A 24,948-nucleotide genomic window follows, 5' to 3' on the forward strand; every position below is an offset into this window, starting at 1 on the left:
GATCGATCTTAACAGTATGAATCGCCTTCAGAATCTTATCAACTAACATATGATCTAGCAATTCCACTCCTAGGTAGCTTAGGAGAGAGAAGCACTAATTCAAAGGGATATTCATATCCCTCTGTTTACCACAGCCCTAGTTACAATAACCAACTTATGAAAACAACTAAGTGCCAGAGACAGATGAGTGCATCAGGAAGATGTGGTTTATATACACAATGGAATACTACTCAGCCGTAAACAATGATAAACTCTTACAACATGGATAATGCTGAGTGAAATAAATCAGGAGACAGATACCCAATGATGTCATTTTTATGTGGACCTTAGAGAAACAACAACAATGAAAGAGTCAGGTAAAACCAAAAAAATAACAAAGCCCATAAATCTGACTATAGAACTGTGCTACCAGATGGGGAGAGACAGAGGGTGAGTTGGGGAGGGGGCACAGTGGCCTTCGTGGAGGACTTTGGGTGCCTTGGTGGTAGGTGTGGTGTGGTAACATACCGCCAAAGAGTAGGATCCTATACCTCTAAATCATATGCAATGTTATAAACCAATATTACCACAATAAATAAATAATAAAATAAGTAGTGAAATTAAGGAATAAAGCAAAACTTAGATCATGCAAGGGTTTTTTTTTTCCTTTTGTGTTAATTCAAAAAGTAAGCTAAATGAAAATAATGCCCCTTGATGAAAATTCACTCTTCAGCTACCTTTCCTAGGATATACCTGTTCTACGGAATAAAAGGAATTGCTCTCCTTGGCTCCTTTGTGCTTGAAATGCTTATATGGTCTCACACACAGGATTTCATAGGGTAATGATTATTTTGCTGGAAGTGTTCAGTCACCTGTCAATGACCCTAAATTTCTGGAGAGCAAAGAAAGTAGCCTTTTCCTCTTCCCAAGTTCACCCCCCCTTCACTATCCACCCCGGTGGGCTTCGGGGATTCCACCATCCCGGCCACAGCACTGGCTCCGGAGAGTCCCGAGCCCACAGCAAACCACCCACGGCATTGGAAATGGAACGTGTTTTTGCTAACTGAATGTCATATTAATGAGTTTTTAATATCCAGATAGCATATTTGGGCAAAAATACCGTGTACCTTTATTGACAGCGAGCCGTCTGGGCCAGATTCAGACTCATCCAAGATGGTTTGTTTTTCATCTTAGAAAACCTGACTTGTAATTCGTGCAGGTGACTCTGCAAATGTCACACGCGACACACCACTTATTCACTGGGGGGAGGCGGTGTTCACCATCAGGGTCGCCTGTTTTTATTCTCTTGGCACTTGGAACTTAAAATGGGTGTGCATCAGTGTCTTGCGTGCCTGTGACTGCACAGAGAAAATAAAACCAAGTGCTCTGTGTGATTCCATCAGTGTAATCTTCAAATTAGTCCCAGAACGAGCGTGTCACTTCCAGTGATTCAGGACCAGCTGGTGGGAGGGACTGTCTTCCACCTGCCAGGACCCACTGCGAAGCTTGAGTCATTGCTTCTCAGACCAGGTCTGTTAGGGGCAAGGCATGAGGCTGAGAATAATGGAATGTGGCCAAATCAGTGTCACTTGCTGGTCTAATGTAGGCGACAGAACCGTTTTTTATTGCAGTTAAGAGTGATTAATCTATGCCCCTCTAAGTGAGATGAGGGGGAATCATTTTTATTTTTTCAAAGAAAACTGCAAATGTCACTTGATTCTCTAGTGAAATATGTGGAGAGTTCCCCTACATATTTTACTAGAGAATCAAGTGACATTTGCAGTTTTCTTTGTAGACAATAGTATGCTAACACTTGCTAGAATATCTTATCCTTCTTAAGAGTAGTAACAATGGTACTAGTGATTATCTTTTTCCTTTTTGGAATTACTTCCAAGCACAACAGGATTCTGCCATCAGGGTGATATTTCTCCTCACACTCCTGTGCCCACAGTTGCACTTAGATAGTGGGTCCCCATTGCGATTGTTTTTGTCCCTGTTTGCTACATCCCTGTCCCTTCCCGGTTGATGGGGGAACCTCCAGAACCAAAACTGAAAGTCAAGTGTATTTACGCTGGTATGTACTCCCTGGGAATTTTTCTTGTAATAAAGATGAATATTATCCTGATACTTTTAATATATATTTAAATTATTTGATGATTTTTGGTAATTTCCAGAGATGGCTCTTGCTTTACAAAAATTTAACACAAAGATCGAGCCTAGTTTAATCTCTAAATTTCATCCATCTGGCATAGTAGGATTCATCATTTATGATGGATATTCATGCTGCGCTGCTTGATATCTCAATGGTGAGACACGCTTTGGAAAGTTAGGAATGGGTCTAGGGAGTATGCTGATGAGATCTTGACTCATTAGGGTGACTATGAGACTGAAAACACATTTTAGGGCCCCTTGTATCCGAGGAACAACAGTTTCCAATAAACTGTTGAACTGATTAGCAGCTTCCAGTTATTTCCTTTTAAATTTTTTTTTTATTGAGGTAACATGTGTTTACATGGTTGTGGGTATTTTGGAAAAATAAGGTCCTCCCCCCTTTAATTTTTCTAATTTATAAGCTCCGTAGATTCTCAAAATATTGGGTTTTTTTTTTTGGTCGAGTCCCCTTCACTCCCTGGCACATCAGGTTAGAAAGAGGAAAGGAAATCAGACTTATGTAATTAATTCTTCTCCATCATGAAGTTATAAATGAGAATGTACAGATGCAAAACAATTTTAAACCATAAACTTGCAAAATGTTTTCTTTGTCGTAATGCTTTTCATAAAGTGAAACAATTGACATAAGTAATGAATATAAATAATAGCACTTCGCTATGCCAGGGATGATTATAGTTATCAGTGGAAGCCCAGAAGCATTAGGTCCTAACATCTAACATTAGGTCCAATTTTTGTTGCAGTTATTTAAAGACCTATAATTAAATAACCTAGGATTATTTGTAAGAGAAAATAAAAAATTCCTATTGGTGGCAATAGTCACAAAACATGTGCGATGTCTAGGATTTAATATCAATATTCAGCGGAGCTTAGGTTGATGCTGAATACCATCATCACAGGACAACCTGTTAGAGTTTCAAGACTAAATACGAAAGGTTTAGTCTAAGAGGTTAATTATATTAATTTTGTCATTAAAAGACTTAGTGGTCAGATTTCAAAATCTTAGCACTGTCAAGCAGGCACAGCCCTCAGCACTGTCCTGGGAGTGTCTGCCATGACCCTTCTGCATTTTTATCATATTAAGGGACACCAACTTTCAGCTTGGATCCCCGGGTGAGCACAGACCCAGCTCTGCCAGTTTAGGTGGCTTAGTGTCATGTAGCCAGGCATTATATAGCTTTCCTTCTCTCTGGGATAGGCTGACACAGGTAATGCTCTGTCTCTGTTACAATACTGGAAATTGAAGCACTGTCCCCAAATAAACTCAGTACACTGTTTCTGGAAGATACTTGATGACTATTTTTGGGGGGGTAGACTTAAGGTAACTAAATGATTGTTTTCTAATATTTTCCAGGCTTCCACTTAAGTGGTAAATATTAAAAAGCTTTTGAATGGAAATGAAAATTGATTCCAAACTCTAAGTCTTACTCATATCCCTGGAGTTGATTTGGTATGATATTCATCTTAGGTATGCCGGAATCAACATTTGGGGATGACAGAATATATTTGTGTATATTCAAGTAACCAATGACTTTTAAATATTTAATTAAAATCAATAGTACCAAACAAACTTTTTTGGTAGATGTAGGTAAGATTATTTTATTTTTTATTTATTTTTACTTTTATAGCTTTTATTTATTTATTATTAGTTTATTTATTTAAATCATTTTGTTGACATAGCACTGCATTGTGTCTTTAAATGTGAGTTATTTTAAGTTATAAGTTTCAGGTGTGTCATTGAGAATCACTGTGTGTATATATTACATTACGTTTACTGCTAAAAGTCCAAATCTATCCCTGAAACTTTTTGTTCAGCTCTGTATTTAAGGTGGATATTTTAGTTGATGACTTTCCATACATCATTTCCTAAACCTGTTCTGGCACCCCACCCATATCACTAGAATGGTGAGCCGATTGCGTGACAACTTTAAATGCTGCCTTCCATCCCATTCCATGCCCAGTCTCCTAGGACGTGTAAAATACATATTGAGATACAGTTGATTATTACAGTTTGAATTGCAGAAAAATTATGTCTGTCTGACTGCCCGAAAGCCAGCCCAACTGTCCAAAATTGACTCTCTAGGCTAGTTTATCTCTTTATTTGAAAAGAACACCAAGAAGTAAGACAATTTTGGCTAAGTCATTTATGCAATACTTAAAAATAGACTATATATCTTAAATATATAGAAATATATATATATATCTTAGTATACAGAAATATACTCGCTCAAAATAATTTTATGTGCAAATTAGTCCTTAGTGATATATGTCATTTCAAAGACAGGCTTTGAAACTGACAACCTGTAGCAGTTCTGGTGATGCTGTTGCCATGTGTGTCTTTGACAAAAGTTAAGTTGAAATGAAAGTGTAACTTTTAATAGCTGAACAATTTATTTCATTTAGTATACGGCATTCTGCCAAACTTACTGAGCATCTGAGATTCAATAATTCTGATTAAACAAATAATTTAAACCATTAATTAAAGGTACCTGTGTTTTTCATATAAAGCAGAAATATTCCTCTCCTTTCCTAGAGAATTAATGGTTTTGATGGATCATAACCTGTTAAATTACTGTAATCAAATCCCAGGCATTTTACCTTAAAATGGTTTCTAAATATAGCTTATATTCTCATTTGATAAAGGGAAACAGGATTCTTCCTGTGAGAAGCAATAGAGTTTTAGTCATAATTGTCTATAGTTAGTTAGTTGCAGTTTAATAAAAAATAATTGTGCAATACTTTTATGAGAGTTTATTAATCCTATGTTGAACTTTTATTACATAGATAGAAACTATATTTGAACCAAGCATTAAATGTCATATGAATTAAAGCTTATTATTAATGTCTATGCAAACCATGTACCATAATTTGCCGGTGTTAGAGTGAATGAGTCATTTGCAGAAGTCATTTGAAAGATAATTATAATTTCAAGTATGTGAAACAGGTTTTTGAACTACACTTGAGTCCTCTAATTTATATTGACATAGAAGGAAAGTTATAGAAAGAAAATATGATGTGATTTAGATCTTACATACCTAAAACAAAATATCCATCTGAAAAAATGATTCCCCACAAGGAATAAGAAATACAGTCATCAAATTAATTAATATTGACTATTTCTCACTATACACTAGTGTATATCTGTAGACTATATGAATCTACTATGTATTAACTATAACTTAACATAATTGACTCCTCTCTCCAAAATTGTTTTATTTATAAACAAAAATGATTTGTGAACCGATTAGAAGATGTTGAACCTAATCCCTAGTGGATGTCAGTGAAAACATGCAGTGTGGATTATAATGCTCAATCAACACATGTTATTTGAGAATAGTGTGTACTATGTGTTGACAAGTGTGTCTTCATACATTGTTGGTGGGGGTGTGTTTGGCATAGCATTGGAAGAAACAAATTTGTCTATATTAAAATCTTAATGATACTCATACCCTTTCACATAAACTCCATTTATAATAATTTACCCTCAGATCTATTCATAATTTCGGCATAAATATGCATGAGTAAGGGAAAATACGTATGGCAACGCTGTTTATAGTATTAAATGATCAAAACTCTTAAAAATCTCTCCAATGTAGGATGCTAAGTTATTGTGGCTGTATGCAATGGAACAGCATGGATTTGTTAGTAAAGTGTATCTGTAGGAGCTAAGATATTGATAAGGATAGGGATTTGGAAATCACTCTCCAAGGGAGCTGAGGAAATTTCATTTGTAACCCAGTGTAATAGAACAATGTCTCCTTCTGGGCAAGTTCAGACATGCTTGCTTCCCGCTGTAAGAGCCGGGTTCCCTAGCATAGGAGTCCCTCCTCTGTCACACAACCTCCTACATTTGCAAGCATCACCTGATCTTTGTCCTGTGGTCCTGAGGCTGACATGACTGATGAAGTGGCTATTTCAGCGACTGCTCTCGGTATGAGTGACCCAGTCCTTTGACTTTGATCCAAAAGTCTCATGTTTTTCTGTCAGGATGAACAGAGAGACAGATTATTCTATCTTAAAAACAAGACTGGCCCCTCTGTGTTGTTATTCTCCATTTAAACGCTCTACTTATTGAAGTAGATTTCAATTATTTTGAAGGAATTAAAGTGACAACTCATTTAAAAATATTTCCTCCCTTGTCCATGAGTTGTTTTTTAAATTTTATAAAATACCCCTTGAGTTACTAAAACATTTTAAAAGTGAGAACAAATGAGCTCAATTTAGTCTCTATGCCAACTATCAATATTTATTTTTCTGTTGACTGAGCCTTGTGTCACAGACAATGCCTGACTTAAAGTTCTTTTACTTGCTCACAAGACAGTTATTTCATTTTTTTTTTCAGTCAATTCGACCAAGCTGTCAGCAACTTTTCTTTATGGTCCACTTTCTGACAGCTTATAGCAGGGGTGTCCTAGGGAGTTACTGAATTAATAGGAAAATTAGAATTCTGTGACTTGAAATCAAGGGATGAAATATAAGTTATAGCAAATCAAGACACAATACTTTGACTGATTCTTAGGTAGTAATTTTCATCAGGTTAAACATATATCCCAAATTCATGCAAGAATCACACACACACTCACACACACACGCACACACACACAAACACACTACCTTAGGGTTTCAGGAGACCTCGTAGTTAGTGTAGAGTTATGGGGTGCTGGGGTAGTCTAGACAGCCAGGATAGCAGATGCTTTGTTGGTTAGGATTTCAGGTTGCTCTTGTGGACCCCATGATTTAGGGGATCCTCTTCCAGTCATGAGTCATCATTTCCAAGCCTGGGGTGGGATGGATGTCTCACAGGCCAAGGTGACATGGTGACCAGGGGGCTGGAACCTATCACCTGTGCTATCCTAGACTGAGATGCCTGGGACCCAAAACTTTCCACTCCCCAAGTTCCCACATCTCTTCCACAGCCTGCTGGGATTTCCCCTGAGGCACATGGCAGGGCTCACATCTTTGGGCTGGACTGGAGGTTAAAGAGCACTTTTGTGGAGCCATCCCCGAGAGGGAGGCTGAGCAGAGCTGTGAGCAAGTGTGGCAGGTGCCTGGATGCCTGTAGCGATACTCAGCCCCTCCCAGTATCAAGTAGGAATGGGGAGTAAGGGGCTTGGTGCCAGTTTATGTTCATATCTAAGAGGAAAATGTGCCCATTTTTTTTTTACATAAATCTGAGTTAGGAAGAGAATAATAATCAGTATCTATGGGTTGCACTAGTGCAGTTGAACTGTGTCTCTCCAAAAGATGAATGAAGTCCCACTCTGGAGCAGGTGAATATGATATTTGGAAGCAGGGGCTTCGGAGAGGTAGTGAAATTAAGATGAGGTCATACTGAAGCCAGACAGGCTCGCAATGCAAGGACTGGTGCCTTTCAAAGGAGAAAGCTGTGAAGACAGACACAAAGGGGAAGCGAGGGAAAGTCACGTAAAGCATGTTGGAAGTCAGCCTGACAAGCCACAGAGCGCCACACCTGCAGGTGACCCCCATGGCAAGTAGACACTGTCCCTTGTTCAGAGCCTCCAAAGGGGACCAATCTATGGATACCTTGATGTCAGGTCTCTGGGGTTCAGAACTGGGAAAGAGTAAATTTCTGCAGTTTTAAGTGCTTCAGATTAGGGTAGTTTGGATGGCAGCCCTAGGAAACTATACACAGTGGATCAATTATTTTGAAAAAGGGAATTGTCTTGAAGCCATATTATTGGCACTGTTATGAAGATTACCTTGCCACGATGATAAGCGACCTAGTTCTCTGAGGCTGCTATACTCGCACTCACCTTGGATAAAGGGAAAATAGTCTGAAGATTATTTTCTCTGTTAAAAAATGTATGTTTATCTCCAAATAAGATTCTACAGGGTATTATCGACAGTCAAATATTGAATCCTATTTGGCTTCCTCAATGGAGGAAAGGGAATCAGGAGGTCTTTACTAGAAATCCTGGATGGTTTCACCCATATGTGAATATAGAGAAATAATGAGTCAGACAACACCAGATGGAAAACAGGCCCTAGAGTCGGAGAGTAAAACAGGTGCCAGTGGGGGAAAGATGGAGGGGGCGTGGGGGCAGCACAATGAACAGTGGTGGAGATCTGGGTGCCTTGGTGGTGGGTGTGGTGTGGTCACATCCACCTCAAGAGGTGGGGTCTTACAGCTCTTAATCACATAAAACATACAGTGTGTTGTCCACCAATGTCACTTTAATTTAAAATATATATATATATATTTTAAAAAGATCTTTACTAAGCATAAAATTTAGAAACACCATAAAGGCAAATGACCCGATCCTATCGGGTCATTTATCTCTAATCAGATGCTGAAGGTAAAGTGAAAAATGAATTATTTGACAGTGTTGGTCTTGGCTGTTAATTCACGTTCTGAGGACAAGGGGACCCTTAGCCCCCCCCATAAGTGGTTTATACTGATCTACCTAAAGTGAAATAGCTATGTCATAGTAGGATATCTGAGGAAATTCATGATGTACCTCATGGAACACTAAATTTAGAAACAACATAAAGGCAAATGACCCGATCCTATTTGATCTTAATGATGGAACTCTTTCCCATGTTTATTTCACTATCCAGTAATTTATAGAAGGTGTTTCTGAAATGACCTCCATGGACCGCATTTGGGGTATGAGCACCTTAAAATATTGCTTCTGCTGATGTTCCATGAGATCCAATTGGGAAGGATGGGTCTTCTCTATCATCTGTACATTCCCCCCTATTTTTTAATATCCCTTCCATTTAAAAAGTCTGTAACCTTTGACCCCCACACTATTACCCATCTGTTGTATATACATCTTTAGGATCTGACTAACAATGACCAGTCCAGTATAAAAGGAGCATTGAATATTCTTTTATTCTAGATTAAGCAAAAAATTACTAGCTTATCTTCAAACTCATTTCTATTTTGTTGTTGAGAAGCCTTTTTATTGGCATGAGTCATGAGAAATAGGTGATATGCTGATATGCAACTTATAAAAGTGGTGATCTCATGTGGATCAACCTAATACACTAATATTATTAGAGTCATTATACTTATCAAGATACTTCATTTAGCAAAAGAGGCTTAGCCACTTCAAGAATTTGACTTAATACCTTTATAAATAGACTAGATGGTTGGCAGGAGAGATTATGCTTGTAAATGACACCAAGTTGACTGAGATTGACAATATCGGTCGGGTCGGACAGGAATGCAAAATGACATAATCAATTTGACAGGGTAATGTGCATGGAATACAATGAATTGTAATTAAGGTGCACCCAAGGCTTTGTTTGTAAAACAGATTAATTGGAAAAATGCAATGGAAATAGAATCATTTATAGGGACACAGATTTTGTGCACAGGACTTTTGAAGGCACAGCCAATCACAAATTCAGGGTCTACTGCATAAGCCCACATGGGCTGCCTCCAAGCCATTCATTCTGAATGGCCAGGCCATCTGGATCTCATCTTACAGATTTTGGCTGCCACATTGAATGACTATTGGCACCAGATCAGTGATGCCATTCCACTGTGCCCTATGAATTTCAGGCTTTAAGACAGTATTATTATCTTAAATAATGTAAGAATACTCTGGCCTAGAGCCCACTCAAATTCTGCTCACATTTTAAGGTTCAGTTATACCTCAAACAGTCCAGAAAGTCTCTCCCTTCTTATTTCTTTAGGTCATACACTGTATTGTGCAACTTAACATCTGACAAACATTCCTGGCTGAAGATACACATTCCTCTTTGCATATCAGCCTCAGCTGTGAAGATTGCAAGATCCCTGAGGACAAGGGTCGAGGATTATTCATATTTTGTGTGCAGGACAGACTATATGTGGTCACTAAACACTTAGGCATCAAGAAGGACTTAATCAAATTAATATCACAATAAAACAGCACATTGATTTGAGGGCATGAAAAGTTGGGAAGTCTCTGTGGAGATAGATGAATGTAACTCTGAGCTTTTTGATTCCCAAATCAATTTTTCTCATCATGAAATAAAATATATCCCCTTTATTTCATATCCAACTATCCCAAGGTGGTAGTTAACATACACATAATTTTTACTACAGTAAAATATATTCAAATATATGTAAGGCCAATGGTCAGCCTAGTGGTGTTTCATGTAAGATAACTCATACAAAGGTGGGGTCTCATGTGTCATAAAATGCATTTAAATGAAAATAATTTTTACTGGGCTTTTCTCTCTTAAATGTATAGTTGCTAGGTGGATTTTTTTCTTTTTCAGGGCTAAATTTCTGACCTTGTGGTTTATTAGAACTATCATTTATTATCTATTTTAATGGCCCTATGCATTAATTCAGTATTTTGAGAATGATCTATCAAAGTTGATGATGGAGATAAAACTCACATACTCCATTATGCTGTCTATAATAGCATTTCCCCTCAGCGACTGTAAAATGAATGTTCGAATTTTTTATACTTCAGACTTCAGGCTTGTAGTTACAAGAATGATTTCCTTTGAAAACTCTCAGAGCCTAACTGGGTGTCATTCAATCCTCAGGCCACGGCAAGTGTGACTGTGGTAAGTGCGAGTGTGAGCCCGGATGGTGGGGGGCTGCCTGCCAGTACCCCACTCACTGTGACCTGACAAAGAAAGAAAGCAACCAGATGTGCAAGAATTCTCAAGATATCATCTGTTCGAATGCAGGTACGAGTTCTAGCCTATGAAAATTAGTAAGTGAAACATCAAATTCTGGTTTTTAATGAAAATGTGTGGGCGTCCAGAAAGGTCGAACCTCTGAGTGAGCCTGCTTTTGAGTATATTTTTCAGAAGTGAAATTCAGATAAATTGATAGGAAAATTAAAAAAAAAAACACCGTCCTCTTGCTGAGCCTGGCAAATTGGATATTCTCCAGCTGTTTCCAAAACCTCCTTCCAACAGTGTTCCCCGGAAGTATCGCCACCAAGTTTTATGTAAAGTGTGAGCATGACTTTGAATGTCAGTGTAAATCTTTTAAAAAGGAGTTGCATAAATGGACTTAATTATTTTCTGAAACAGATTAAAGGTGCTTTGAATTTATACCATAGCATCAAATGGAGCCAATCTTTTTTCCTTTGGCATAGAAGTTTCAGTTGTACTGGATGTGAAGCTCAAAGAATACAGTGAAGTGATGATAGGAAATGGGAATATATAGGGAAAGAGGGTGATTTCTTGTTGATCAAAATACTTTCATGTCTCATAGAAGTCGTTTAGAAATATTGCTTAGAAATTTAGGGAGAAGTGGTCAACATGAATTACCAGATCCCAATAAAACAAAATCAAGTATGGTTTGGGTCTCTATGGTGTTGGCCACAGTTACTCTATTGAATTATTCTTTTAACATTTGAGTACAGGGAACCTCAGAGTCAGTGTGTGTTGTGAATCCCACCTGACTGAACCCTAGAAAGCTCTTGTCCCTCATTACATGGTCTGATTCGATTGCTTTGGGGTCTGGGCTGGACTCTAGTAACTTTTTACAGCTCTCAGAGAAATTCTTATGCAGAGCTGGAGGCGCTAGTCAGTATTCTATGAATAAAAGGTGAGCATTTGACAACTTGAATATCCTCCCTTCTGGCACACAGTTGGTAGAGACCTTCTGCAATCTATAAAATCTATTGTCTAATCAGCAACGAATTATTCCATATGGATTAAGTTCAGAAGGGTGATAGGGGTCAGAGAGGAAATTTCTCCCCACCCCTTTGGGTTTTTCTAGAACTAGTGAAGCAATTAAATTAACATCAGACAGATTATTAGGAGAAAAGAATAAATTTCATTACATATCATTACACAGGGGTACTGTACATGGGTGTAAATTCTAAAGTGAATGGGGTCAAAATGAGGGTTTTCATCTTGAACTAAATATGGGTCTGGGACCTAAGGAAAGAGGGGTCCCCACAGGAGCCAAGGACCTGCTGGTCAGTGAGAATGGACTTGCCTTGCCACATAAATAATTTTCTCTGATAGAAAGGTTATTTTGGGAAATAATCCCAAATCTGGGCAATATGCCCTCTTCATTCTTCCAGCTAGTTTTAAAGGAGTGGTGAGAATGTGAGCTTATTTATTTTAGATTTCTTTCCATTTAAGTTGTTTTTCCTCTTTCCATTCTCACTGACTTAGTTTCATCTTATAACGTGTAAAACATTAACATGCTTCCAAAAGTCAAAACTATGCATGAAAATACACTCCGAATCATTTCTTTCCTATACCTCCGACTGCTTCTCCTCACACTTTCCAGGTAACCAGCTTTTCTAAACATTCAGTTTTATCTGTGTATATTATTTATTTATTGTAAAAGTACAATATGTAGCTTTATATATGTATATGCTTTTATTCAATTTTTTTCCCTGCACAGAAGGTAGCATGCCGTGTGTACTCTTCGGCCCTCTCTCTTTGCTACTCAACATTATCTTCTGGAATTCATTCCCTATCAGTTCATAGAAATCTGTCTCGTGGGGTTTTTTGTTTTTGTTTTTTTTTTAAAGATTTAATTAATTTTATACAAGAGCTAGGGTACAGGACAGAGGCGCGGGAGGGTGAGAGGATTTACCAGAAACAGAGCAAGAAGCAGAATAGGCAGATGACAGAAATACCCAGCTGAGGGGAGCAGCGGGAGAGACAGGAGAGCTCTGCTGCACCATGTGGGATTCTTGCCAGCTGCCGGGATCAAATCCGCACTGCAGAGGCTGTGGACAACTTCATAGTGCTGTGCTCAACCTGCTGCGCCACCGTGGAGGCCCTCATGGGGGTTTTTTGTGTGTTTTTTTAGATGCACTGAACTCATTTCTATGCTTGTGACATAGTTGATTCAGCCAATCTACTACATTTGGGCAGTTTCCAATACTTTAAAATTGAAATATTAATTCAGGGAATGAATTGATGCAAAGCTGTTTTTATATTTTTGGAGGTGCATCTGCAAAATAAATTTCTGGAACTGAGATTGCTGGGCCAAAAGATACATTTATTTATTTATTTTTATTACATTTTTTAAAAGATTTATTTATTTATTTATTTATTTATTCAAACACTGGGTATAGTCAGAAGCACGGAAGGGTGAGAGGATTCACCAGAGCCAGAGCGGGGAACAGAACAGGCAGACCAATGAAACACACTGCTGAGGGGAGCAGCAGGCAAGACAGGAGAGGTCTGCCATGCCATGTGGGTATCTCCGTGGGTGGCTGAGAATCGAACTTGCACTGCAGAGGCTGTGGACAGCTTCACAGTGCTGTGCTCAACCTGCTACGTCACTGGGGACGCCCTCAGCATTACGTTTATATCTTCATTTTCTTTCTCTCTTCTCAGTATCTAAGACTTTCAAATTTACTTTGGCAATTTCATTATCAATTTTATTTCTTTTAGTGTTATACCTACCAGTCTAGTTCAAGACTTCCCCAAAAGCCCCCCTAAATTTTATTCATCTGTGAGTTCTTTCTACTAATCTCACCCTTCACCATAATATAATGAAGTTTGCTGGAAGAAACTTGGAGTAGAGGGGGGAGAAGAGATGAGTGGAGGGGGAATAATATGGAAGAACAGGTGAGATGGAGCTGCCCCTGTAGAGACACAGAAAGGCAGTACCCAGAGCCAAGGGAGGCTTGGGCACCATGCACAGGGCTGTAGGCTGGCGTTCAAGACAAGGACGTCATCCTAGAGAAGATAGCTATATTGGGCAGGATGAAAAGTCAGAGCTAAAATAATCCAGCAAGAAGCAGAAGACCAATCCCAGAGTCTGAGATAACTGGCAACCAAGAAAGAGAAGCAGCACGACAGAGCATGGCACAGGAGGCTGGCACTTGGGCCTGGACTCCCATCTGCCATGTCTCAGAGCCTGGCTTGTGAGTTCTGCTTGATGGGTGAGACAGGAAGTCTCCGAGCTGTTGTAAACTTCCCACATCAGCCAAGAATGGTTCAGCCGTGTGTAGGGGAGTGCACTGCCTGTGGATGATGTCAGTGAGAAGTTGTAGAATTCAGAGACAGAGACTGCGCCTTCCTAACTTTCCTAAAAACAACTACTACATACGTAGACCGAAGCTATACCCTGCTCCAAAGCAGGAGAGGCTGCTGATATCCTGATAGATAAAATCGAAAATCCTGAACCCGTCTCCTGGATCTTCTACACTCTGCCTTTTCTTCCAACTCGAATCAGAAATTCTCCATCCCTATTCCTTAACCCAGGCTCTTCCCTCAACATCACAAGATTTGTTCTCCATCTCCATTTGTTGAAATTCAGTTCATACATCAAATATCAGTTATAGAACTTTTCCCTTTCTTCTTTCATAAAGACTGAGATGTGTAACATTTTTCACAGATCTGTTTGTGCAAATGCCTTTAAGTCACCCGGTTGTGTGTGTGTGTGTATAAATTATCTATTATCTAACTTTTCTTCCATGTCTCTGATTTAGTTTTAATTTTATTCACCTTATTATCTCCAATAGCACCCAGTACTAATACTTTACCAAAAGTATAATAGGTAACAAAAAAAAACTTAATAACTAGACACATGGATGGTTGGTTGAAGTACAATATGAATCAATGTGAAAATGAAAAAAAAGGGTGATAATTAGAGAAAAAATGAGATGAAGCAATACCGAGAATTCAAACTTCAGATTTGAAATGAACTTTCATGGTGTAAAATACTTTTAATAAAAGAAACATAAGAAAATGAAGCTTAATAAAAGAAAATTTCATATCTCTTTAGAGAGGAAAAATATGAAGCTCAAATCTACAGAATCACCCTTTGTATAAGGCTGTGAGAGAAAAAAAAAAATCTTACAGACAATAGCAAATTGCTAGCAAATGATGTGTAGAAGCACACAATTGATGAAAACAGGACATTTTGGGGTCCATAAAATGGACTGAGCCCAGAGGAAGTATTTGGAAATACTGCTCGCATCTTCAGCATTTTGGTAGGGGAAAGGAAAGAATCCAGAGTTTATAGAAAGCCTACTGGGTACTAGTACAGTAGTGCTTTTAGAAAAATAATTGGGTGATATATTTATCACTTGGTTCTCACCATATGAAATAGACTTATTTACAGATATTTGAAATGAAGGTCATGATCTTAAACATGGAGAGCTAAGAGGGATTACAAGTCTGCCTTAGTCCTCATTCTATGCTCTCTCTCCACTTGACCTCACTACCAACATCTGGTCACTCAAGACAAATAGCAACACCCTCTTCAGTACCCCCCCACCCCGACCCCTTTCCTCTCATGCTCAATCACCAAGTCATCTATTCTTCCTACTGAAATAACCCCCTCCACCATCTTGCTCAGTTGCCATCCAGAGAAGTCTTTCTACTCATTTCCTCCTACCCACTTTTACCACCTTTTTATTCCCTTGGACATACTGAGTAATCTAGTGAAAATGTGTGCTGTGTCATAGACTCCCTTGTAGAAATATTTCTGTGGCTTCTCATTATGCTTGGATTAAAGTTTGAAAGTCTTTAATGTGACCTGTGGGATCTCCATAAATTAGACCTTCAGTGGTGTGGTCATTTCATTCCACATTATTTCCTAGAGTCTGGTGATTTTTGATTTTTTTCCTTCTATTTTCTCTTCAGCCCAGAGCTGTGTTGTTGTCTCCTGCTGGAAATGGGCCTCTTCACCATCTCACTTCTCTTATCTCTTATTTTTACTTGGTGTTCAGTTCTCAGTGAACAGCTTCTTCCCTGGAGACTCTATTTTTGACCTTCATGTCTCAGTTAAATCCCCTTGCTATGTGCTTTTGCAACACTCTTCACTTCACCATTTACTTTATCGAGTTGGTTTTTACTCATATAAAACTCAGAGTGGAGAATTATGGCTGACTTGATCTCCTATTGCACCCCCACCTCTAAAGTGGTGTCTCCTGAGTGCTAATGTCTCAATAAATATGCCTTGATTGCTGTGATGAACAATGAGGAATTGAATAATAATACTAAGAGGAAGTTCCTCAGGTGAACATTTTGCCATTCAATATCATTTAAATGCTGTCTTTCTGTCAGTGAATTCACTCCAGGGATTGTAGTCCAATCTGGGAATTTGGTTGAGGATGCGGTGTGTGGTAGACCAGATGTCTCCAGTGCTTCTGTATCAGTCTGAACTGCCCTGAATTACCCTGAGGTTTGAGTGTGATCTCAGTTCTTTGTGACTAAGAAAACCCACTCTGGACCCATTGTCATTACGTGTGTATCAGTGTAATATTGCAGATGTGAACTTACTAGGGCATACGTTTTTCAGTTATGCATTTGATAATGAATTCCACAAAATAGTTATTATATAAATGCTAAGTTCAAATATTGTGCAAAGCATTGACTAAATACTGGAGAGGAAGATAAGCAAGGTTACATCCCTCACAAAGCATAGAATTTTCTGCTTTAGTTCACTTAAGACCCAGGTGAAAGCAGAAGCTATTCATTCATGCATCAATTGAATGGACATGAATAAAAGTAGATTTTCATTTGAGGAAGTCAAATTTACATTCATGAAACTGTTAGAGGTCAATCATAATAGCGATGTGCTGTAAAATATAATTGCTGTATTACAATACTCTCAAGAAAGAATGTTTTCTTATCTGTCTGATTGTACCCACAGAAATACACAATTGTTATTTTAAACTGATTTGATCTTCTAGTTCCTTGAAAGAGATAGGTTAAATTCATTAATTGTAATTTATATGCATTTAACAAACAATGTTTGCTTTATTTGAATGGTCCAGGTACATGTCACTGCGGCAGGTGTAAGTGTGATAATACCGATGGAAATGGACTCATTTATGGTAAATTTTGTGAGTGTGACGATAGAGAATGCATAGATGATGAAACGGAAGAAATATGTGGAGGTATGTATGTTAACTTTACAGAAATTAATAAAAGTATGTCATCTTTCATCCATTTCATTGTACATTTATCTTGCTATCAATTTCTGCACTAGGTTTGTTAATTTAATCTGAGCCTGTGTTTATTAAAGGAAAACACTTCATATAAGGAGAGTTAGATGAAGATCTTCCAAGTTGACTAGCACTTTTATGTGCAAAACCCAATGGTTCCCAGAGGACAGCCGATCACTATGGCAACCGGCCAATTGCAGAGCTGGAGTGGGCCTAGTTAGACTCCAACTTCTTCTCTGCTCTTTCTAGCTGCTTTTATTTTGTTTCTTTATTCCCAATTTCTCAACTGCATGTTTTAATTTTGTTCTCTTTCACTTTCCAAGCCATATGCCTTTATGTATTGATGTAACATGGGTTTAGAGCAAGTACTTAACACTAATACCCAGCACTGCAGCAAGTACTTAATATGCACCATGTAGTCTCACCTTACAATCACATTACCTTAGGATAAGAATCAATTTTATCCAGACAAATGTGGGAATTGGAGTTTAGATAAAATCCTCACTTATCGATGGCCATTCCAGCAGTTATGACGACATTTAGACTCCTGTCTGCCTGATGCCCACCACCTGGCTCCTCACGAGGGAGCCCCAACTCCGTGCCCTGGGTAGGGAGCTCATAGAGAGAGCCCTTCTTCACCACCCACAGTGTCCTTCTTTTCTGCTTCCCTGTCTTCAAGCCTGTCCCCAAGTTTTAGTTTGCAGTTGTGGACAAAGACAATGAGAATGTGAGAATCTCTTCTGTACTCCTACCACACATGTTAGTCTGGTTACCTCTGGCCTCATCTCTCTATTGATAATGCTCATTTCATTTATCACTGACAAGTTTCCCGTCCACAGCAGAATGAATTCAGAAGAGTCTTTTACCTGGAAGGATCAGGGACAAATGTGAACAGGGAAAACCAGAGGGTCATAGGGAACTTGACAGTGACATATGGCAATCTTGGCTTTGCTTACAAAAATAAATTGTAGATTTGATTCCTGTGGTCATCCTGAGACTCCGACTTTGAGACTGCTTGTTCCTTCCTCTCTAAACTCCTTGCTGCATGGACAAACACAATTAGATACATCTCCCCACACATATTATGCATTTGTCCTTACCATGTTTCATTTCCAATTATTACAGATAAAAAAAGAGGGCAGGAACATGCCTGGGGCCAGTGTGTACTACTGTACACTGCCACAGCAAAACCTGTTTGCCTGTGTAAAGATAAACATTCAACTTGAAATAACCTAACGGGAACTGTTGAACTCAACCTTTCCATTTATTATTTCCATTTGTTTGGGGTTTAAGCAATTTCATGGTGCGGCCTCTGCCCGGGGACACCAGCGCGCCTGTTATCACCCCATGGAGGTGGCATTGACTGGCAATGTCCATCTTTCACATGTCAGTCACGGGAAACCAATCTGTCGAGAGGTGATTTTATAGCCCATCAGTAAAGCAATACAGAGGCAGGTTTTCTTGCTCTCTCAAAGCAAAGAGCAATGTTTATTTTCTGGAATGTGTAATGTCCTAAAGCTTCTAGTTTATCTCAATGAGCCAGATGTGTCTTGTTGCAATATTTTCATTTGAGGGGTCGGGATGATCCACTTGGTTTTCTGTTTATAGGGACAGTTGCAGGTGACCTTTGTTTCCTTATTGGCCTCTGTCACCATTAAAAAAAATATAAAACTCTAGTTCAATACTGACTTTATAAACATGTAGAAAAATTGGGCATGGAGAATATAGTTTTCTGATCATTTGTTAATATCATGGTAATCCTTAAACATCTCAAACTTTACATAAATTTCCTGAAATTGCAGGAGAACAAAAATCCTATTTTCAGAAGGAGATCAATTCTTATAAAAACCTCAATGCTGGCAAAATCTTTGCATGCTCAGTTGTCTTGCTTTATTCCCATGTAATCTTCATATTCCTGAGGCTTGTGATAGAGCACTAGAATGGAATTTGTGTGTGTGTGTGTGTACATAGAGACAATTTTAAGTTTGTGAGTAAAACATGTGATTTTGTATTTTATTATTGATGAAATTGTTTGACAGCCTTTCCATTTGCTCAGGAGAACACATTAAAATTAAAATTTGTAGCCAAAATCATCACTGCCTATTAGATTAAGAAGAGATTTTACTCGGATACCCCAAGTATAGCTCATTTAGACAGAAAACATGGCACCATATGCTCAGATGCCTATCTCTTTCTCCATCTCTCTCCCTCTATCTCTATATGTGTCTGCTGAAGGGCCTCTCAGCTGATGGGCAAGAATAACATAAGCAACCAGAATAGTCTCTTCTACCCCCGCTCTTCCCCATCACAAATGAGTCTCAAGGCGCTATTAATGCTGTTGCCATTGGCCAGAAATGCCAGTGTTAAGAAAGGAAAACAGCCTCACCCTCCTTGCCCCCTGGCCTCTGGGATTATGGCTGTCAGTGGAGAAAAAAGGAAGAACATAATGACACTAATGCTAGATGCTGATGAAACACAAACTGCTATAAAACAGAAAGGATTAGAAGTTTAATCCAGTGCGAATGTGGTTTTCATCATATTTACAAAAACAAGAACATACACTCATGGTCAGTGGCATAACTACAAAAACAGAGGACACCAAAGTGCACTTGAGGATAAATACACTTGCCCTCTGCAGGGATTTGTGGAGGGATTGCTAGGTGCGGGTGCAGGTTGCTTGGGCAGAGCACACATGTTCAAGGTAAGAATTTATGAAGTGATGGGAGCTGAAAAGGTGAGGTGGCATCCGGACACACAATGATGGGGGGGTCCTTATCCATGAAGGCACCTCCTTGCAAATAAGAGATTTGATTGTGAAACCAGGGGTCCACAATATCAGTCTAAAGGAGTACTGAACATTGACTTAGCTGAAAGCCTCTTTTCCACATCGTAGGACAGAACAGCTTGTGGGGCTCAGTGAATGAAAAGATGAAAGATTCACTCTGGTTGAAGAAACATACATTCAGTCCACACATACCCTTGGTTTCTCATCATTGATTTGCAATGAAATTTTTTTTTAATTAAAGTAACATCGGTTTCTAACAGTCTGTAAGTTCCAGGTATAAAGACTTTTGTGTCTATCTCTGCAGCTACTGCATTGTGTTATCAGCCTACATCTAGTTAAATGAAATATTTTAATGACTCATTCAAGAAATGCCCTTAAAGTGAATGCTTACATACATTGAGTTTGATACATTTGAGATCAGAAGGCAATAGTCTTTCACAGTCTTTCATGTCAATGATTTAAAATGTTTTCATTGCATAGGCTATCTGCCTAGCACCCAGTAAATCAATACATGGGTTTGCTTTCTTTATGCAAGGAGTAGGTCTAGGAGCAACTATGATGTTTGAGGGCCAAAATGCATAAGTGGATTATTTTAACTAAAGAATGAGGGAGGAACCTTTATATTATTTCTTTTTCCCTTATTTCAGTTGATGTAACCTTCCATGGTAACATTATATAAGTTCCAAGAGGCAAAACAAAAAGATCACCAAGCCACCAAGCGGTAGAAAGTTAATTCTGCTTTTGAAAGTTGCTTTTTTTCCCCCTCACTGTCTAAAATTCATTTTGGGTAAAGGCCATGGCAAGTGTTACTGTGGAAACTGTTACTGCGAGGCTGGTTGGCATGGGGATAAATGCGAATTCCAGTGTGCTGTCACCCCCTGGGAGAGCAAGAGAAGATGTACATCTCCAGATGGCCAAGTCTGCAGTAACAGAGGTGTGTCTTTCATGCGTCACTACGTGATTGAGAGCAAAACACAGCTCTTAATGATCAACACCCCTCCTCTGATTCCTCCGGGTGGGAAGCTTTGCCTTCTCTAGGCCTGACTTTAATGTAAATCAACATTTACTATACCCACCATCTTCTCTCCCTGTTTTGCTCTTGAGTAGAAAGCAGAAAGATAAGAAAGTCACTGTCATTCTTTAAGCTCGACTGAACAAATAGTTAACAGAGGGACGGTAATTTCTTTGGCGGCCATCCAGAAATAGCACAGTACAGCTAAAAGGCAATTCTCATAGATACTTCTGCTAAATGTCTCTTGACTAATGCAGCCATGGACAGCATGAGCATCTAATTATCCAGAGACCATTCAGAAAAAAATCAAACCACAAAACTCTCCTTGTCTTAATTATGAGTAAATAGAAGTGTGGGCTGCAATACAGCATTGATAAAGCCATTCCGCTTTTGATTGATAAAAAGTGTGACATTGAAGACGAGAGATAGAGAAACATGGACCAAATAGCTAAAAGAGTTTAGAGTGACCGAAAACGTGAATTTGAAAAATATGTTTTCACTGCTAAGATGTAAAGTGAGTCAACTAACTGGTGAAACCAAATCAGTTTTGAAGACTTGGGTGAAAATACTTGTTATTTTCCCCTTTGCCAGCTGTTCTGGCAGAAAAAGAAAGCCACTTGGAATTTACATTGATGACTGGAAATAAATAAGTGCCCACATTTCCTTCTATAAAATTATAAACATCGAGAAACCTGGAAAAATTTTCATTTCTACAAAAGAACGCCACCTTTTAATAGACAGTGCCTACATGGACAGCCTTCAGATACGGCCAATTTCATCCTTTTACTAATGGACATAGAAGAGTAAAATGTGGCACATTTCTGCACACACAGAAAGGAAACCAAATGTCTGAACTTGGACTTTTTATGCAGAATAGATCTGATTGAACATCCTACTAATGTGTGTTGTATTTTTATTTAACATATAAGGACATGTCTCTGTTTATGTGCTTTTTATTCAGTAAGCTCAGCAGCCACTCTTACGCAGTCATTGTAGGAAGCTGACTGTGTTAATGTGGATAATAACCATTTTGGTTTTGAAAAGAGACAGGAGGAAAGTGACCAGGTGTCTTATGAAAACACCTGCTACCTGCCAGCTCTCCCTGGACTCAGCTCCTAGGGTCTGGCAGAGGCCGAGCAGATGCACAGCCTGAACGAGGCTGGTGGCCAGTGAGATTCCCTCAAATTATTAGCTCGTTGGCCTAAAGATGACTACTGAATTCACATGACGATGACCTACACTGGGCATCTCCGCTGCCCAGTCCCCCAGTGACCCAGGTTTTACCTGCCTCGTCTCCAGCACCTGAGCGTGTCTTCCTTACCACGCACCTTTGCTCTAGCAATACAGGTCCCCCTTTCCTTGCTTTTTCTTTTTTTCTTGACTTTGAGTTGTTCTCTTCCCAGCCTCACCTGGATACATCCCATCTCTGCACACTCAGGCCCTCTGCCCTGGTCACTTGCACGCACACTGATTTCCCCTCCCCCCCAGCTCTGGCACTGTTTCCTACAGGATTTATGCCCTCTTTTTCAAAATCTCAGTATTTACAGTTTTATAGCTTACTCATTTTTTTTTTCATTACCTTTCCTTTTGCCAAACAGATTACAAACCTTTTTTTAAATTTTTTTACTGTTTTAACCCTAACATTCTTTTTTTTTTAATTTTTAAATTTATTTTATTGTGATAACATTGGCTGGCACCACTGTCCATGAATTAGAGGCACAGAATCACCCCCTTCAAATGTATGTGACCGCTGAGGCCCCACCGTGCACCCCACAGCCCATTGGGCCCCTCCTCCCCCTGATGCTGAGGCAAGGATTACATCTCTTCTTGCTTTGGCTGTTTTGATATGACTTTGAGGCAAACCAACACCGGGCTAATGGCACGTCTTGGAGGCCCTCACATTCTAGCTATAGATAATCGTTTTGTTTTGAGAGAATCTCCACTGTCTACTTGAGATGGTGTTTTTCCCTTTGTATTTTTTTCTGAGTGTGTTTATTTTCCAAATACCAGTAAGCTCCAGCCGGGAAACACACCGTGTTCCAGGCTTTCTCTTGTGCCTTTGGCCACGGCACTCTGTAACTGACTTTCCCCGCCAGGGACTTGCGTGTGTGGGGAGTGCTCCTGCCACGACGTCGACCCCACCGGGGACTGGGGCGACATCCACGGGTCCACGTGCGAGTGTGACGAGCGGGACTGCCGGGCCGTCTACGACCGCTACTCTGATGACTTCTGCTCGGGTGAGTGCCCTCCTGGCTCCCCTGCCCCTCTAGAAATGCTCATGTCCCTATTTTTAAGCTGCTCTCTGTCTCTCATGGGCACTGGCAAAGAGCAGAATGTGCACCCTAAAGCAATCCATACCCCCAGTACTTGAGAACCCTCCAAAGGGTCACATTTGGGGCAAAGACTAGAAAGAAAAATGCACCCATCTCTTAAAACTAGCCCAGTTTTATTTATTTATTTTTTAAAAGATGAGCCTCCCATTTCCTCCTGCTCTCTCTCTCTCTCTTTTTTAAAGATTTATTATATTTATCAATGCAAGAGCAGGGTGTGTAGGCCAGAGGTGGAGGGAGTGTGGGGGGTATGAGCAGATTCACCATAGACAGAATGGGGAGTAGAACAGGCGGATCTACTGAAATCCACTGCTGAGGGGAGCAGCGGGCGAGACAGAAGAGGTCTGCTGTGCCATGTGGGTAGCTCCCTGGCTGGGGATTGAACTCATGCCACAGTGGCTGCGGATAGCTTCATAGTGCTGAGACTTAACCCCTGTGCCACGAGGGAGGTGCCTAGCCCAGTTTTAAACTAGCCCTTGCTCACCAAGGAGAACTACTGCTCAAGGGTAGAATGCAAAACTAGCAGCCTGCAGGCCACGAACAGGTGGGCTCCTGGGACATGGACATTAACGCACAGTGGATCTTGAACATGGCTTGATCTGTGAGTGTCCAGGATACACAGATGATTTTCAACAAATACAGTCCAATCCTGTCCATGTATATTCTCTACTTTATGGTTTTCTTAATAACATTTTCTTTTCTCCAGCTTCCTTGATCATAAGAATACATTATCTAATACATATAATGTGCACAATAGGTGTTAGTCCACTCTTGATGTTATCAGTAAGGCTTCTGGTCAACAACAGGCTATTTGAGTTTGGGGAAGTCAGGAGTTATAGGGTGTTTGTACAGGGTGGTGGGGGAGACAGCTCCAAAGAAATCTGGTAATTTGACAATCTCACACGGCCTTAAGGGTCACTTGGAAACCATCAACACTCATCTAAGTTAATCTCCAATGATACAAATAAAATTCTTCAATTTTGTTTTTGTAAGGAAGAGCTGTCTTCTGGATGCCTAGATTGCTCTAAATCTGAGGCTCTTTGTCTGTCTCTATGACCTGGGGCAGGCATCTACTCTGTAATATTTCTTCATTCTTAGTAAATCTGTAGCGTTCTGTGTTATGTTCGTACCATATCAGTCTTCACCGTTTCCCTAATTGCCATTCTAAGTCACACCATGAGATTGAGAATGTTGAGAATGTTAATGTGTTTTGAGACTGAAGTAACCCAACTGCGTGGATATTCTTTAGTGATTTATGCCAGCCTGGCATGTAATGAGGTTCAGGTGAAATGCAACTTTATTTTTAGCCCCCATTCTTGCATTCTGAGAGTGTTGCTCTTATTTAATTCCAAGGGAAATATCCCAACGGATTAATTGAAATTGGTGCTTTAGTTTTATTTCTTTCTCTGTGATTTCACATTTTAAATTTTTATTTCTTTTTTAAGTTGGCTTTTTTAACTGACATTGTCATTTTATCTGTTTATTCCTACTCTGCGCACTCGGGTGCTCAGTGATGTGTGTAGATATGATTGTGTGTGCCTGCTGCCTCATGGACACACATGTTTTAAAATATGATCCTTGTTTGCAAATAAATCTGCTTCATTTATTTTTCTTTCATTCCTGTTGTTCATCATCCTCAGAGTGTGGAGCATGTGAGTGTGTGTCTTTGTGTATGGATGAATGCACACAGATACACACACACCCTAAAGAAGACGATACTGTTGTCAAAATTTGAGTGTCACTGAAATGACCAGGGCAAGACTAGCGACCCTGAAGTGAGTCCACTGCTGTGTCTGTGACCTTATTTCTATGAATTTG

The 24,948-nt window shown here is 39.4% G+C and overlaps 1 protein-coding gene across 2 annotated transcripts in view; it reads left to right on the forward strand.

The window, feature by feature from the left end:
• ITGBL1 (integrin subunit beta like 1) overlaps positions 1-24,948 on the forward strand; it is a gene marked incomplete at both ends in the record, with an annotated part of 147,762 nt that overhangs the window by 45,024 nt on the left and 77,790 nt on the right. Inside the window, 4 exons of one of the 2 annotated variants that reach the window (XM_084234580.1) lie at positions 10,660-10,806; positions 16,833-16,955; positions 20,582-20,722; positions 22,897-23,037. In XM_084234580.1, coding sequence (XP_084090706.1) covers positions 10,660-10,806; positions 16,833-16,955; positions 20,582-20,722; positions 22,897-23,037 — 552 coding nt within the window. The remainder of the gene's footprint in view (positions 1-10,659; positions 10,807-16,832; positions 16,956-20,581; positions 20,723-22,896; positions 23,038-24,948) is intronic. The other variant, XM_084234581.1, reaches the window with a different exon arrangement.

The sequence above is a fragment of the Talpa europaea genome, assembly GCF_964194135.1.
Source record: "Talpa europaea genome assembly, chromosome: 6".
NCBI classification, from domain to species: Eukaryota; Metazoa; Chordata; class Mammalia; order Eulipotyphla; family Talpidae; genus Talpa; species Talpa europaea.